General features: G+C 36.6%; 1 protein-coding gene across 2 annotated transcripts; it reads left to right on the top strand.

Annotated features, from left to right (window-relative positions):
* The first annotated feature begins 1,709 nt into the window (after nucleotides 1–1,709).
* On the top strand, nucleotides 1,710–16,698 carry LOC145773637 (inactive tyrosine-protein kinase transmembrane receptor ROR1-like). 2 transcript variants are annotated; one of them, XM_082584813.1, is made up of 18 exons: nucleotides 1,710–1,812; nucleotides 3,022–3,109; nucleotides 3,533–3,567; nucleotides 5,228–5,354; nucleotides 6,145–6,326; nucleotides 7,758–7,794; nucleotides 8,232–8,371; nucleotides 8,661–8,866; nucleotides 9,354–9,554; nucleotides 10,538–10,658; nucleotides 10,890–11,065; nucleotides 11,672–11,794; nucleotides 12,126–12,236; nucleotides 12,555–12,734; nucleotides 14,041–14,219; nucleotides 14,380–14,629; nucleotides 14,938–15,092; nucleotides 15,370–16,698. In XM_082584813.1, exons 1-18 carry the CDS (start codon nucleotides 1,734–1,736, stop codon nucleotides 15,677–15,679), a joined length of 2,700 nt encoding a protein of 899 aa, XP_082440939.1. In that variant the 5' UTR covers nucleotides 1,710–1,733; the 3' UTR covers nucleotides 15,680–16,698. The 2 variants fall into 2 exon arrangements, with proteins under 2 accessions (XP_082440939.1, XP_082440938.1); XM_082584812.1 differs by having other exon boundaries at nucleotides 14,380–14,653.
* The last annotated feature ends 847 nt before the right edge of the window (nucleotides 16,699–17,545 follow it).

Below are 17,545 nucleotides of genomic sequence, written 5' to 3'. Positions count from 1 at the left end.
CGAAACGGGTTTACAATTTAGTTTAGTCTGGTAGGCTACGTTTGAACAATTCATTGTGGAGTGGATTATTGTAGATTTCGCACTTCCTGTTACCTATTTTAGAAATCTCCCATCGGCCACCGCTAAACCATCGTGTTTAATTATTTGGAACGTAAAAATGTATGGTAACATAAAACGCTTCACGAACAAATTACGACTTTGGAAAGCTCACATACAGATAGGAAATCTTTTCCACTTTCCAACTTTGAGAGACTATGGAATGCATCCTGAGAAGAAAACTGAATTTGAAAAATTGTTGTATGAATTTTTGGCTCGTTTCAAGGACTTCAAAGCTCATGAATATTTGTTTGGTATATTCTCTTCGCCATTTGACACAGACATTGACAAAGCACCAGCGGATATAATTTGAACTGATTGATCTTCAAGAGAATACGGATTTGAAAGCAAAGTATTTAGAAATGAATTTTGGCGATTTTTACCGAAAACATCTTAACCAAGATGACTTTCCACATTTGAAAAAATCCGTTGCTTCAAAAATGGCTCTTTTTGGCTCAACGTATTTGTGCGAACAATTTTTTTTTTCTAAAATGGGCGTCATGAAATCTCCCTATCGATCGGTTTTGACAGACGAACACTTGAAAAATGGACTTCGAATTGCGAGCACTTCCATTAAAGTAAATTTGGAAAAACCCGTCGGGAAAAGAAGTCAGCTGCAAACTTCTCACTGAACTCGTTTAAAGTCGGTGTGACAATAAAATAATTTGAATAGCAGTTTTTTTCAGAAATTTATGGGTCTTAACTTATTATTTCTGCAAGGAAATAACCCCTAATAATGCCATAAGAATAACATGAATAACAAAAAAACTACTTTTTTGTGCATGCAACTACTAGAAATTATATGTTAAATAAACGTGCGGCCCGCGGTTTCACCTAGTTATTTATATCTGGCCCTCCTGTAATAAAGGTTGCACACCCCTGTTCTAAGAGAAACGTGCAAGGACGAAATGAGAAAGCGAGTTAGTTCATAAAGCTTCGCACTTCAGAAGGTGCCACAGAAATCTGAAGTGTCAATTGAGGTAACGACCAAACAAAAGTTTTCTAGCAATAGTTTGAACAGAAAAGTATCGCGAATCAAAATTGTGGCCGTTAAATCGTTTTTTTGAAGAGACAGAAAACTTAGGTTTAGGTAAACCTACAACTACTTGGTTTTTTTTTTAATCATGTGATGTGGTTTCAGTAGCCTATTTATTTTGGCATCACATTTCTTTAGCATTTTTAGAAGTCATGGTAAGCATTCAACAATGTTTCATGGCACAATGGAGTGTTTTTGATATTGTGAGATTTGCAGCGGTTGAAATCCAGCCAGCAAATCAATCACTTTTCACATTGACAGCACGTCTGCAGACGTTGAACCAATGTAAAAAGTATTTGATTTGCTGACGGGGAAGCTGCTAACTTTCTTATGTTTAACGTTGCTTCACTACCCAGACATAAAAATCCGTCATTTTTACGTTGATTCAACGTCCGCAGACGTTGTTATTAAGTGAAATGGCGAATTTTGCTAACTGGGTACGGTACGCATGGTGATAACCGATTAGATTTCAACCCAGTCGTTTCATTCTAGCGAGCTTATCTGTGACAAGTTATGTAGTATTGTCTCGCTGACTCAATCAAGTTGGATTTAAACGACACTGGACGAAACAATTTAGTTTTCGACATTTCTAACTACTACGATGCTTTCTAACTACGTCAATCACGAAATGCATTTCAAAGTGGTAGTTCCGATTTTTTGTTTTCTTCTAGTCGACAAAGGTAAGTGGAATTTTATTTTAGTTACAAACAGTAGGCCTGCAAACCGAGCAAGCACCAGTTAAAACAAAAGCAAGATTTGGCGAAACATTTGATTTGAGGAAGGTTGCGCGAGGCCTGTTTGAAACAAATGTACTTTGTTTTTCCTCTGAGTTGTTTGTGTCGTTTCTATAAATGCGTTCGAAATGAAAAGAAAACACAAAACATGTCGGATCGTAAAAAGCGCCATAATATTTAAATTCTAAAGTGCGTGTCCTTTCACTGGGTCTTTGACGATTTGCCCAAATTCGGTCTTACGAGTTTTCAAAACAACGATCTTACGAAAACGACAGAAAGTTCTGTTCCTTCGTTTTGTTTTCAATCATGGAAAAAATTTGGTTCGATTCATTTGGATAAAAAAAAAACGTTTCAATAGCTGTGTATTAGATAGGATTGTTTGTGATTGGTTTCCCAACTTCCAAGACTGTAAAAGCAGCACTTTCTAGTTACCAAATTTCTTATTATGGTAATTCAACTTCTGGAATGTTCTGCAAACTAGGTTCGTCAAAATATAGAAAGCAGAACTTACAGATGTCGATGTCACCACGAAAGAGCTTGCAGACCATTAGAAAGCATCGCAAAAAGAACGTAAACTGAAAATTCACCGTTTTCTGTTGCAAACCCCATTAAATTAAAAGCTGACGAAAAGTCAACACTTGCGAAAGTTGCAGGTAATTGAAAATCTAATACGGGGGGCACTAAAATCACTCATTGTTTTAACAGTTTTACAACCCTAGAAAACGATTTTTTTGGTTTGTTGAAGCTTTTTGTCGGTTATTATCATCCATGTTTTAATTAAAGATCGAGTTATTTTTCTGACTTTACAAAACGCTGATCAAAAACTGTTTGTCTACAGATCCTTAAATGAACCAAATTCGGCTGTCCGCTGAGTCAACAATACTGCATTGTTTTAAGTAAAAGTAATATTGAGAAAAAATTACTATCTCATTGGCGTTGTAATAATTAACGGCTAGTTGTTCACGAAGTCTTTGCCGGAGAATTAGCTACGACTGTTATCACATAAAATTAAACGAAAGTCTGGTTCTCAAATTTCTTGCCAGTTTTCTACAGTAGATCGCATTTAACTGAGGCTGGCTCATCCATGGTCAAGCTCTGCTTGTCACAAAATTTGTGTTAAACGTATAACATATGCCAATTTTTTTGTTGTTGCAGTTGTTTCACAAGACAGCTTCAATGGAGTCAATCCTTTCTTTCACAAGCTGAGGTTGAATCAAGATTCAAACGGTCATCGGCATATCAGGTCAGTTACGATATGCGCTTGGCAATGTGTTGTACAAACCCTTAACTGACTGGTGACTAGGGAAATAGTAATGGAACATAACGTCTCTCGTTAGACCTGCTGTGTCACATAGTGTATTGTGAGTGGTTTTGTGACGAATAACGCTGATGCGGATAGAAGTTTTTTAATCTCCAAGTGTGTTTATTGACTGGGCAAAGCTATGTCTAAAATTTGTGTTTTCAGCAATAGGCTTCTTCACTACTTCGCCTTTCCAGCAGAAAATTCTTTGCATTAGACTTCGTAGAAAACAGCATAAGAGAAGATGCATTTAACAGTCAACTGCGATTTGCACATAAGCCACACTGTTAACCTAGATTGCCACATTGATTTTGCTAAACAAACTTGTTCAAGTTTTGAAGTGCTTTACTTGTACATTTTCAACAGATCTGCTGCTTCAACCTTGAGCACAAATGAGAGTGGTGAGAGCAAGCTTTTATGTTGCACGTTGTAAACAAATTGAGATTGTATTGATGAAGTGACATTTTTAAAAGAGCTCAAAATGATAAAGTAACTCAGCGATAATTATCAAGCCGCCAAATAAGTGAATTTTGACATTGCTTTAACGTCTACATCTGTTGAAGAACGGGCTTGGCTGCGTAGTTATTATGCATTCTTTAGTTTGAATATTCATCGATTAAACCTGATGGTGTAAAGTGTTAGGCCTACAGCAGTTTATGGAATAGGAAAACGACAACAAAGTACCGGTATTTAAATAAAAAGAGTACCAGAACCTCAAAAGAATTATAAACTGGAAATTAAATTAGAAATCAATTGAATTATTTTTGTCCACGACGTTTTAGAACAGAATAGCTGTCGCATGACCTGTCAATCACAGCTTAAATGGCCAACTCTTCTCTGCGGGTTGTGACAAGCAAAGCCTTCAGATTTCGTGAGCTACCAGCTGCATGGAAACACATTATTTGCCCCACTCCCGGAGGAGTTGACTTCCAGAAGTTATTTTCTTTTTTTAAACGTTTTTAAAACAAATGGAAGTGTTTGAAATCAGGCAGTAGAGATAAAACGGACTGTTATCAGAAACGACAGCTAATAAAAATTGTACGCAATATTCTACTAAGAAAATTTTCTTATTTGAGGCTCTAGTCTAGAGTCTATTTGAAAACGGCCTTCTGTCAATTAATAGATGTAAACTCATTTTGAACGAAATCTAACTGAATTGAAGTTTCACAACTTAAGGCTTGTATAGTCTATTGATTGATGTATTTTGTTGTGCAATGCAGTGACAGTGACAACATAAAAGTAAAATGACATTGCATGCAAACCAATCATATTTTACAAAAACAATTGTCAAATATAAGTAGGCCTACACTGCATCTCAGAAGTAAATGACAACGGGAAAGGGGTCTTCGAATGATTTTAATAGCGGTTTTCGAGTCCAGCAGCAGCCTGTAGTCAAACCGTGGCCAAACTGATAAGAAACAGTTGACTTGTCTAACACTACAAAAACTGGTCAAACTTGAGAAATCCGAAATACGCTTCAACATATTTCATTAGGTTATCAGCTGAATTAAGCTCATCTGGAAATCTGACAAACAATCACACACACTGATAAGGTTTCTTTCATTTGGTATGAACTTCGACACGTTATAATTTGCTTGTCAAAATCCTGCTATTAAATTCGAGTTACATTACATAATTCTGGTCGTGATGGTTTAATTACAACTTTAGCTTGTGTGATTATTTTTATTGATATGATGGTCTGCTTTCACATTTTGGCGCCAGCAGCACTCCAGTAAACCCGATGACACATTTAAATTATTCCCAGGTTATCCATAGAAAATTATAAAGACCATTATACTGTTGAAGTTAACATTACAAATCCCACTTCAGCTTTAATTTATCACGGAATTAGTGTAAAAGCGGCCTTACATATTCTTTAAATTTTCGTGAGCTCTGATAACTGGTGGACATTGGACAATGGACAGCACATAACATTATTCAACACACAAAGTAAAACGATCGATGAGAACGAAAACGAACAATAGACTTTTTATAGTCTCCTCTTAACCGATGAAGTTGTATCAATGTATAAACAGCCCTTTCAATTTTTTACATTCCTAGAAAAAGATAGCGAGCCATTTCTCACGCTGATAGAAGAGATGCAGAACATAACCCTTCAATCTGGACAACGAGCGTCCTTCAGGTGTAAAGTGGACGGTTACCCGATGCAAAATGTGACGTACACGTGGTAACTTGGCATATATTGACAAGTTTTTCAATTTGCTTTTTACTTTGATTTTACTTCTAGTAATAATTTTCAGTCGTTTCTACTGTCATTATTTTTGTAATAATAATTAATTATGTGTGTTTTTATATAACGCTGTATTCATTGCAGCTATGCGTTGCTACTCAGCTCTTTATAAAGCAGACAGTGTCAGTGCAGCCGTATAGAGGCGCAGCTCAGTACATTATTGTCCTGAATTTATTCCTTTTGCTGAGTGCCAAGCAGATACAAGATTTAATGTCACTTTTAATTATTAGCATTTTAACAACATGCTTAGTAACAAACTTTCAAATTGTCGTTGTGGATCGATTTTAATTTGTTAACCCAATTATTCTTGACACAAAAGATGTTTGATTATTCCATGTTGCTTCTGCATTCAATAATCTGAAGCACTATTTGAGTAGTCTTAAGAGAGTGAAATAGAATGAGGTCTACCTCCGCATTATCTATTCCCCATGACTTCAATAAAAAATAAGCATTTTATGAAATCTTGACGCCAATTTTAACATACAGTATTTCCATTTTAAATATCATTCTTCCTTTGCTTCCATTTATATGGCATTTTCAGGCTACATAAGGCGGAAAACCTCAAGTCATTGTACCACTAATTTATCAACTGGATAACACAGGCCTAATCGGTAAAACTTCATACAGAAAATATTCTTCAAATGCTGTAGGCGGAAATTTTTCGAGAGAGGGGATAATTTCCTCGTGGATATTTTACATATGAATTTTCACCTATTTTCTCACGCAGGTACAAAGATAATTTAAAGATAATAGATGACTTTGATCCACGGGTTCGCATCCGCAATAAAAGCTGGGGATCTCGACTTCAGATATCAGATGCTTTTTCAACGGACTCTGGATTGTACCGCTGTGAAGTGTCAAACAAATTTAGGAGAGTGCACACATCGGCTTTTTTGAAAGTTTCTTTCAGTGAGTACGACCACGCTTCACATTTATTGTTCATTTTAGCATTTTGAGAGGTTGCGGCGATGTTTGGCAGCCAATTCACACGCAGACAACGCTCCTGATTTGGATTGTAATCGATTGCTGGGGTGTGATCTAGGTTGTGCGTCAATTCAAACCTAGAAATTTATACTCCAAAATTCAAACCCACAATGCGAACCCGACCGATTTGACAAAACAAAACCGTAAATGTTCGAAGATCGAATGTCAGTAAAAATCTATACTGAAAAAATTCACACTAAAAATATTCATACGGAAAAAAAACGACTGGGAAATATCCTTATTTTTCGAGAAAAAGGATATTTTCTGAATGGATATTTACTAGTCGGCAAATTTTTCTTATGGGTTTTTACCGATTAACGCAAAGATCTGTTGCAGACATATGGACAGAGTGGTAGCCTGCTCAGTCATGTAACTTATACATTTCCACACCTTTGTAATATCACTTAGTTTGTTTAATAATGTTGGACAAGAGGCTTTTGCAAAATTGAACTCCAGTTTGAGAATCACTGAGTTGCGACTGTCAGGAAAGTCTTATAATTTAAAACGAGAAGAAAGCACGTCACGCATGATCATAAAAAGCGCGAAATTGGGCTCTTACATTGTGTTCTTACAAAAATGACAATTACATGACTAAACATCTTCCTTATTGATGTATCAATGTATAGTTTTCATGCATACACAATAACTTGAGATTTTGTATGCATGGCTGAGGATGACATAAGAATGATAACTTTCTTACACACGTCGAACCCGCTTTTCCGAAAGCGCTGCATCAAAACTTGAAACTGTGTAGAAAAATGGTTGCACAGAACAGAACAAACCGTTTTTTAGAAAGAGATGGAAATGCGCCTTATCGTATGTTATTATTTCCCAAGTGCTTGTTTTGACACTCTTTGTTGTTTTAATCTTTTCGCCTTCGGCAACGAGAACAAACATTAATCTTTTACTTTATTTTACGCTTTTAATCTTAGGCCCTTTCTTATCCCAGACACCAGATCAGTCGTTTTTTACATTGATTCAACATCTGCAAACGTTGAATTTGCTGTTTTGATTTGCACTAGTTCAAACAAAAGTAAGCATGTCTGTTTATCAGTAAGTCTCCACAAGTTAGGCTTTGCTGTTCGCAGTCAAACACATTGGCACATCGAACAGATGATCACTGACATGAAATCAAACAATTTTGACTCATGGAAGAAGCATACAAGTTGCAAGGTTGCAAATTAAAATCCAATGTTTGCACAAATAGTAAACCTTGAATACTTTCACATTTCCGCTTATCGCAGAATAGTTTCTAAATAATTAAATAAAAACTAGCGACAATTGTAATAGCTGTTAAAAGTCGTTCAATTACAGGCTAAAAGAGTAGTGTTACCAACCTTCTATTTTATATACCAGATTCTTTACCTGATGGAGGGAATGATGCAATAAACGAGTGAGTGAAAGTAAAATGTAAAGACCACTCAATGGCAACTATGCTGGAAAGATTAAGCACAAGTGTGTGCATCAGAGTATGAGTCTATTGCCTTCATCTGACATACACTGCTTTTTCAATATCATACTTCGAGCAAATTTCTCTTTAAAAAGAAATGTTTATTCGTATCTTGCGTTTTCCCTTTGGCACACCTGTAGCTTACTTCTAATATCAGTTATAATCATTTTTATCGAAAAAAACAATGCACTGAACACTAAACTAAAGGCGTACAACTACATCATAATACCACGCCTCACGAAAATATAGCATTTAGTTGAAGTTAAAAATACTGTTTGCTTGTATTTGTTACGAATAACAATTGACAAACACCGTAGTAAAAGACGTCTTGCAGTAATTGTGTTGATTGAACGTTAAATACAATCGTTTTGCAACTACAGTAAATTTCTACAAGGAAAGTGTGAACTTTATCAAGGCTACGCCTGCAGTGAATTTCTAGACGGCGATTACGTGTATTTGGAGGCTTTCCAGAAACAACCTGACATGGAACAAAAGATCACGCTTGCTTTGAAAGTGATTGGTCAGTTGTGGTGAATAGAGAAAGCTGTACAATACTTGTTGCTGTAATTGTTGTTGACAAACTTACACGATATTTAAAAGTTGATATAATCTTTCCAGTTTTCATGAAAATCTTACCACTTAAAATAAACTTTTTTATGTTGTAGTTGTTACAAATACGGAACGTGTACGATCCCTGCAAACCAGGTCATATATTAAGTTTGTCTCGTAATTTACCAATGTAAACAGTACGTCTACGTTTAGAAAATGAAAACGTAGGCTACTACTAAATGTCACCATTTGTATTCCAGCTGCGACACCAGATATTTCAGTGAGATGTCAGTCTCATGCAAAAGCAGCCTTCTGCTATTACGTTTTCCCCCCTTGCGATATTAGACATGGCTCGCCAACTGAAAACCCAAAAGCTGTTCGACTTTGCCAGGAAGATTGTGATCTGCTGAAGCACGACATCTGCAGGAAGGAATTCTTTCAGCAATCGTCTAATTCTTTCATTTCGGTGGGTTGCTCCTAAACATCACATTATGACATTCAAATGCTATTAAATCAATGCTTATTTAAAATTTCATGCCTACTTTGTGTTAAAACTGAACGCTTGTAAGTTTCCTGCGTATTTAAATTGAAAACGCGCCATGTTTTCTGTATGTACAATTAGGGACTGTAGATCATAGGGATGCGAAACTACATCCGCTTTTGGCTTATCCTCAACATTAGAAGGGTCACATTTTTTTTATTTACAAAATATTGTACGTTTTATAGGTTATATAAGAAGAGTAAAGTTGTTTTTAAAGTAATTTAAGGTTTTTAGTTGGAAGCAAGTCACCAGCAAAGCTTAAAAAAGTGTCAAGTTGGCAATTGACCCTTCTAATGTTGGCGGAACAACGGAGTTGTGCGTCCTGTAACTGTCCCTAATGTACAATATACATCACGTAGGCCTATTGCACAAACTTGCTATACCCGACTTATTGCATCAGAAATTTTAACAGGAAATCGTTAAACAAGCGGATTGCTCTCCCCTTCCATCAACTTCAATCTCCAATCTCCACTGTACACGGATCGGTCTGCCAAGTGTGGTCAACCGACAGCACAAGTGCTACAATGACACTGGAGTGTCGTACAGAGGAACATTGAGCGTAACTGTGAACGGGAATACTTGTCAAACCTGGCCTTCTCGAATGTTATTTGAAGTGAGTACAAATTTTATTTCGGGTTCAAGGTTACCGTGTTACCGGATCAAGATAAACATTTTATGTGCTTCACAAATGTGGATAGCCTACAAACCACTTGTTTTAGCTTGATGCTGCGTGTTCGCTGTGGTAAACAAGTCGTTTGTGTCTACATTTTTGAAATAAACAACGATCATGGTGCTAAAATCGAACTCAATCTCAATCTATTGCGTTTTATGTGCTGTTTGAAATTTTTTTGAATTTTTTCTAATGTGAAAAGAGAGTGGTTCTGAAGTGCTGTGTCGAAAAAGATAAATTTCGGAAAATTATCACACGATTTACTTTTCACGCTTTAACCTGTAAAAAAAGTAAACAATGATGCTCTAACTTCGATTATACGCTATACCAGGGGTTCCCAACCTTTTTTACACCGTGGCCCGGTGGCCCCCTTTGAAAATTTTAAAAAATCAATAGCCCCCTTATTTTTTCAACCTTTTGAAAAAATTAAGAAACGTCATTTCAATTAAAAAACTTGTTTTACAGTAACCGGTAGTTAGAACGATAAAATGATATAAATACAACACACAATAAACATGATAGTACATGAATTAGTTAATGTGATGGTTGAGCTTGTTTTTGCAGTATTTTTATTAATATGTATTAGTGTATTTATTATATTTTAATTTTTTTTTTTGTTATACAGTGTTGGAGTGGACTTAGAGATGATAAATTATATAAATCATTATTTTTCAAATTTTTCTATGGCCCCCTTGAAAGGGCTCATGGCCCACTAGGGGGCCATGGCCCACTAGGGGGCCATGGAACCCAGGTTGGGAACCCCTGCGCTATAGCCTACACATAAAATAAACTATTAGTTTTTTTTAAATTCATTTACACAAAGCTAAACCGCGTTTACAAAGTTGTTTTTTATTGAATTAATCTAGCGATACGAGTTGACAGTATAAAAGTGAATGCAACTTTTTATGTTTTTATTGCCTTCCCAGCATCCGCAGCTTTCTGGTGGACATAACTTTTGTAGAAATCCTGGGGACAGCAAAGATGCTCCATGGTGTTTTGTAAATGATGATAAAACTGTGAAAGAAAATTGTCAAGTTCCCTTATGCAGTAAGCAACTGTAAATTTTTCATTTTTTTTTCTTTGAAGCTTTCGTTGTAGGCTACCTATATTGTAATTTTCGTTTACAATTTGACCAAAAAAAAAACAAATTTCTGCACTGCAAGAAAATTAGTTCTTTTTTTACAATCAACGTATATAAAGAATTTTCTGGCTGCTTTTAAGAAAGAATTTCCACATGATTATTTGCTTTCGCAATTTAATGTATTTTTTATTTTTGAGGTTTCAACCAAAGTCTTAATCCTGATCTCATCATGATCCTCATCTCTGCTGTGAGTGTTCCTCTTCTTCTCGGATGCTTTGTTCTCATATTCTGTTTTGCTTGCAAGAAAACAGGAAAAGCGACACAACATACCAAAGGAATAAAACTTGAGAAAAAGGCACTATCTGCTAAAAAAGTGGGTTGGTAAATTAAAAATTATTTAAAATGTAAATTAGAGCTAGGTGAATAAATAAATAAATAATTAAAAAGTGAATTAAACTTTGTTTATTTTGAGAGAATTTATTCTTTGTAAGCAACATTTTGCTGAAAGCACTTGCGAGGTGTTCAACTGTTCATGCAACGAGCTTGTTTAAATCGGATGATTTCCATGAGTGGAAATAACAGTAAGCTACATTGCACTTGATAAATTACAAAAACATTAGCCTAAATCCTAGAAGTTTCAATGAAAACATTTAGTTGTGGAAAACGATTTCCAATGATGACAATTGAGTGAATTGACACTCTCCTCAAAGGTTGTCATTTTTACAGGATTTTGGTTTATCAATCTTTTACGGCATTTTTGACAGTTTGAGTACCACACTAATTTAATTTACATGCAAGTGTATTGTAACTGTTCACACTGCTCATAATAATTTACACTAGGTTGAGCTGAATAGAATATAATAAACAATATCTTAATTGAAATGTATAGCCCGTCAATATTTACTCACGACTGCAAAAATGAATAAAATTAATTTTCAATATAGGCCTACATGTAAAATATGCAAACACTTTCTTTTAGGCAAAAGTACCAGAGTTGAGTTCTAATGTTGTTCACATGATTGGCCAGCTAGGAGATGGAAAGTTTGGAAAAGTTCTTAAAGCTCAGATTCTGAGCAACCTCCAGTACTGTCCTAATGACCCGGTGAGTGGCTCAATGATGCTGCAGCAAGACTCAATGTGGTGCTTCATCAACATGAAAACCAAAGTGTCTTATTCAGAACACTCTCAGACTATTTTGTAGTTACGCCAAGCAGTCACCACTTTGTTTTATTAAATAAATTTCTTCCAACAAGCTTAGTATAAATATGTATAGTCATTAGTCATATATTATTCAGTCCCAGAAGAGACCCTCGGCTCCAGAGGCTGACAGGACGACGAAGAAGAAGAAGCTTAATAATTACATTAAAAAGTGTTAAATGACCTAGAAACTTCTTTATAAACACTTTCGCTTATTATCTTGTATATAATTTTAGGTTGCCGTAAAGACGTTGTTGGATAGAGCGACTTCCGCTCAAGTGCATGATTTTCAGCTGGAAATGGAGACATTCTCTGCACTTCAGCATCCTAATGTTGCATGTATGAAAGTAAGTAAGAATAGTCATTTGCCACAACAAGCCTGCCAGAAATGTACTATTTTTCATCTACTCTTATTAAAAGAACGTTTAGGCTATTTGTGTGAGTGAAGTCATATTGAGTTTTTCAAATACTTTGCCTTTATTAGATTGTTAAGACCACGTTTTACCATTTCAATTTTCAACTCAACTAAGATTTGGTACCTGAACTGTAATACTGCAAACAGTACATTTGTTGAGTGGGAATTTGGAGATGCAGTCGATATTGCTTTAGAAATAAATGGAAAAATTAGAAATGTTCACCAGATTTGCAGCATCCTTACATTTCAGGCTGTGGTTGTCCAACCTTCCCTGAGATGTATGATCTTTGAATATGCAGATGGAGTCGACCTACACGAATATTTGATACTGCATTCGCCACAAGCAGATTTTGCTAAACCTCCCAGCAGTGCCAGTAGCCACACTTCTTCTGTTATTGATCACGTAGATTTTATTAAAATGGGAATTCAGGTAGGCTACGGTTTCGTGAAGTTACAAGACAATTTTTCTTGTTGAAATTTTTCAAATTCACTCACTTAAAAGTTTAGAATTGAAGCAACCTACTGAAAAGTAGACATTAGAAATATGTGAAAGTAGCGGCACTATTTAAATATGGGCCACCCATAATAATAATATGGGCCATGCAGTAGTGCAACGACATTCCGAGCACGGTAATGGTGGGGATGAACAGAGAACGGCGTCTATATTCTTCGTAGAAGTTTATTGCGATAACACAAGCCAACTTGACACATCGGAACTAAAAATGGTAAGATCGGTCTGACAAAACTAAGCCAACAACGGAGTGCAAAACTGTTTGAAGTCAACCTTGAAAGTGAAGCCCATAACGAGAGTTTTTACAGTTGGAGCATACTGCAGTTACTGCTCATCTTGAAAACTATTGAAACTACTTTAGTGCATTCGACTTCACGTTGAAACTTCTTGAAACATAATATAACAAATTTACATGGTATTGAAAACCAACTCATTCTATTACTTATCGAAACTTACATACCAAGAGTTAAGACTCCTACTAGTTTTCATACTAATAATAATGTTATGGTTTTATTTATTGTCGCTGTACAACAGCTAAGGTCTTTTAGCGACAGGGCTCATTTTTAATTTATATCAGGTTTACGGTGTTATCACATTATTACCTGACTCATTCTCACTGCGCTGTGCAGGATATAATACAATCGGTACCGTTTTTTCTTAAAAGTCTTCGGTTTGACCCGACCTGGAATCGATCTCAGATCTACCAACACCAGAGCCGAAAGCGAAATCACTCGGCCACTGAGCTGGTGTGGTTTTCATACTAAAAATTAAGACGCTGGACGTTGCAGTTTAAGAAACAGCTTTTGGACTGCAAACATGGCCCCGGCTTATTATTACACACAGCACACGACAGACCAACAACGCAGATAGACGCGAAATCATGTGAATACAACATAATGCAAGAGTGCAAGCATGCTCTCTGTGAAATTCCAGCCTGAGGATTTGTACGCAACGCAGAGAAAAAATTACGAGCCTTTTAGGTCACACGGATTCCAGCACCAATTATGAAAAGACGTATGCAGAGCCCGCGGAGCTACAGAAACATTATATGGGCTTTCGAAAGTTCATTTCAATGATGCCAAACTTTGTCAAACAATAAAATGTTGGGTCTTGCTAAAAACTAATTTAAGTTTTTACGTCGTTTACTACGTCAACTTAAATTAAATGTCACTTGAGCAAGGAGCTGCTCTGAGATCATTATTTGAGGCAATCATTGCATTTTCAGATTTCTGCTGGGATGGAATATTTAAGTACTCATAACTTTATTCATCGTGATTTAGCTGCCCGTAATATTTTAATCTGTGGAAATATGGATATGAAAATTAGTAACTTGGGAGTTGTCAGAGAATCATATATATCAAGTTATTACCGGTCACCAAAAGGGGGTCAAATGCTGCCTATCAGGTAAAAAAATTCGACAAATTTTTGATATGTTATTGACCTTGTATTGTAACATTTAGCATACAGTAATGTTCTATATAATTATAACTGTTGCAGTTCATTGGAATTGCGTTTTTTGCGTAGCTTTTCTACCGATGTGCAAATTTATTCGAGTTTCTTTTAGGTGGATGGCTCCAGAATCATTGCAGAGTTGGCAATTTTCCGCCAAAAGTGCAGTATGGTCTTTTGGAGTTTTACTTTGGGAAATGTTCAGTTACGGTCTGCAGCCTTACTGCGGATACAGCAACCACGAAGTGCTGGACATGATTTCTCGTCGTCAACTACTTTCTTGTCCGGACCAATGTCCAGCCAAGATCTATTCACTCATGCATGAATGTTGGTCTTCACAAGCCAACATGAGACCAAAGTTTAAAGTAGGCCATGATAAGAAAGCGATTGTTAGTTTGTTTTGTTTTTGAAAGTTATGCATTGCAAATTTGTTTAATTTAACATGGTTGTGAAATAATTTAGCAATTCAGGAATTGTATTAACTGTTTGATTTTAAAGCTGTACCCTACATACAATATGGCATTTGAAATTGCAGCTTTGCCAAATTACCTTAGCTAGCTGTTCAAGTATGTTATCTTTTGCCACTTTGTTGGATTACATTCTAGTACAATATATGGAAACACTAGTTTCGTTAGAAAATGTAATTTACAAAGCGGTCTTTATCCCTTTTCAGGATATCCACGCAAAGCTTGTAGGATGGGAAAGTGGCAGCACGACCCGCATGACGTCCCAGTTAGCGCAGGGAATTCACCGGCATTTGAACGGCGTCGTAAGAGACGGGAGCAACGGTCAGTACGCCCCATATAATGGAGCACCGCACCAAACGATGTGAGAATATTGGTATTTTTAGAGGCTACAATAATGGTGCAAGTCTTGCTTAGGTTTTTAATGAAGTCTTGCGAACTACCAACACAAAATGCAACCCACAACATACACTTTAGTTTGCTTTAAGACCGACGATTATAAACTCAATTTATGGTCTTTTCTGTTTGCTAACATCAAAAGCGCTTAGATGTAGATTTGAATTTGTTAAATGTATTGCCAAATACTACGTATACTGTATTAAGCTACATCAGTTTTTTTTGTAACAATGATTCATTTCCAGGGTCGGTAATCTGAACGAACACGAATCTCCACCAAGTTATTCGTATCCTTTCTCGTCAGGATCATGCTCTACCCGACTGCAAGATCAAACTTTAGGCAAAGGAACGGGGTTTGTAGAAGCGCCCGGTTCACCTAACTGTGGCAGACACGACATTAGCCAACAACAATTCCGAGAAGATCAGCTAATACCGTTGCCTTCTTGCAAAGAAATGGACCAATGTGGTTACCAAAAGTACCCTTCTCATAATGGTAGTCTTATTAAAAACATTGAAAATGGTGCCTCTGAAGAAAAGAATGAAACAGAACAGTAATTGCACTCACAAAACATTAATTAAACGGATATAATAACTTTTCGCAATCCTCTTCTGTGTATCAGCAACAACCAGACAGAAATTATAACGTTTGTATTGAAAACGGAAAATACAAATAAACTAGTAGCAGCTTCATTGACCGGAGCAAGCGACAGTTTTGACGATAAGTGTACTCGAGAAGAAAAATATCTGACAATTTTACGATTCAAACATGGCACTACCCAGCAATACAACAGAACCCGATCAACAAGAGCTTGCTTCTGTTTATTAAAAGCAAGTGACAATTTTGACAAACAAAACTGACGTTCATGTGGCCTATAACCATAAGCCAGTTATGCCATCTAACCCTTCCAGGAACTTTCATAGCGTAAATTCAAATTTTTGTCATGACAAACAACCACCCTGCTTTTCGATAGAAAAGAAACAAACAACAACGTATCAACGACGCGTATCCGCCATGAAACCTACTAACGAAAATGCTTTGCTTCATTAAACTTTTTGTGTGTTTGTTTTTGGGTCTGTTCAAAGCACAGGAAATTCACAGCCAGGTTGAAGATCTATTTAATGTCATTTTTGGGCACAGCAAGCAGAGCCGTAGCCAGACCGCAGAGCTAAGGGGGGCCAACTTTTTGTTAGGGGGGGGCAAAAAAATTTAAATGATTTTGGCATTTTAACCTCTTAAATACCGGTATCCACAAAAATTGCAATATATCAGATTAGTGTTAAGCCCAACACTGGTCTCTTATTTTATCCGCTAGTTAAATCACGGCAACCATATTCCAATGACCAACATAACACAGCAATTGTTGACTTGTTGTATAAATAGCGTTAGGCTACTTGTTATGAGCAGTAGCGTAGCCAGGAATTTTGAAAGGGGGTGGGGTTGACGGCGAGTTTCGCTTATCGCGACACCCAGCGGCAGAGGGTCTGGGGGGCCTCCCCCAGAAAATTTTGAAAAATTACTTTGAATTTGGTGCATTTTGAGAGTATTTTCAACAAAAATGTGGGTATGAATATTCCTGTAAAATGGTGCTGTCCGGTGGCATAGCAAAAGATAAGATCATGTTTTCTTCGGCATTTTTCGGAAATAAAGCTACAAGTCTCTATGTTTTCTTGTTGCTAATTCCAGGCTAAGATATTTGAATGTTTGGTAATGGCAAAACTCGCTCTTTGCAGTTTCGTTTAAAGTTAGGCAAACTTTGTTTTAGAGACATAAAGAGAGCCCCCCCCCCCCCCCCCCCTTGGCTACGCCACTGGTTATGAGCAAAAACTTTAACTGGCTCGAAGAAGCTAGTGCCGAGGATTTTGATATATATGATTACATTCCGCCTATACACCCGTGAGCTAGTCTATTGCAGTCGCGGATGTTTGGATGCAAACCGTCTCACAAACAAGTCTAAATCGATAGATTTCGATACAGAATGTTCAAAGGCCATAAGCACCAAGTTTGCCTATTTTGGTTGTAACATGCTCCGTCTAGTGGGAGCGTCAACCCTTGTTAACACTGAGAATCCACACTCACAAACGGCAGTGCTAGATCCAAATGTAGCAATATCTGCTGCAAGGTTGAACACTTTACAGATTAGAAAACTAGAAACAAAATTTATTTACACTGATTGAAGAGAAAAAATAAACACTGCTTAAAAGATTACGGTTTATATTTTGTATGCGTTGTCTTCAAAAACCACTTGCTTTACCACTGCACATTTTGCGATTTATCTCTGCACAAATTTGGTTTATCACTGCACAAATTGGTTATCACTGACCCTTAAAATATGGTACCGAGAATAGCGACAGCTGATATCAAATAGCCTAATTTGTACCGGTTTGTAGGCCTGCTGGAAAACCATTCCATCTTTGTTAGGT

The sequence above is a fragment of the Aplidium turbinatum genome, chromosome 1, assembly GCF_918807975.1.
Source record: "Aplidium turbinatum chromosome 1, kaAplTurb1.1, whole genome shotgun sequence".
In the NCBI taxonomy this organism is placed as follows: Eukaryota; Metazoa; Chordata; class Ascidiacea; order Aplousobranchia; family Polyclinidae; genus Aplidium; species Aplidium turbinatum.
Note: the sequence above shows the minus strand (reverse complement) of the source record. Positions and strands in the feature narration are given on the sequence as shown.

Excerpts from the sequence above, each read along its gene's own strand:
- LOC145773637 (XM_082584812.1), top strand. The coding sequence starts at position 1,734 with ATGCTTTCTAACTACGTCAATCACGAAATGCATTTCAAAGTGGTAGTT. Across the intron at positions 3,110-3,532 it reads AACGGTCATCGGCATATCAG|ATCTGCTGCTTCAACCTTGA; the intron begins GTCAGTTACGAT and ends CATTTTCAACAG. Across the intron at positions 12,237-12,554 it reads CTAATGTTGCATGTATGAAA|GCTGTGGTTGTCCAACCTTC; the intron begins GTAAGTAAGAAT and ends CTTACATTTCAG.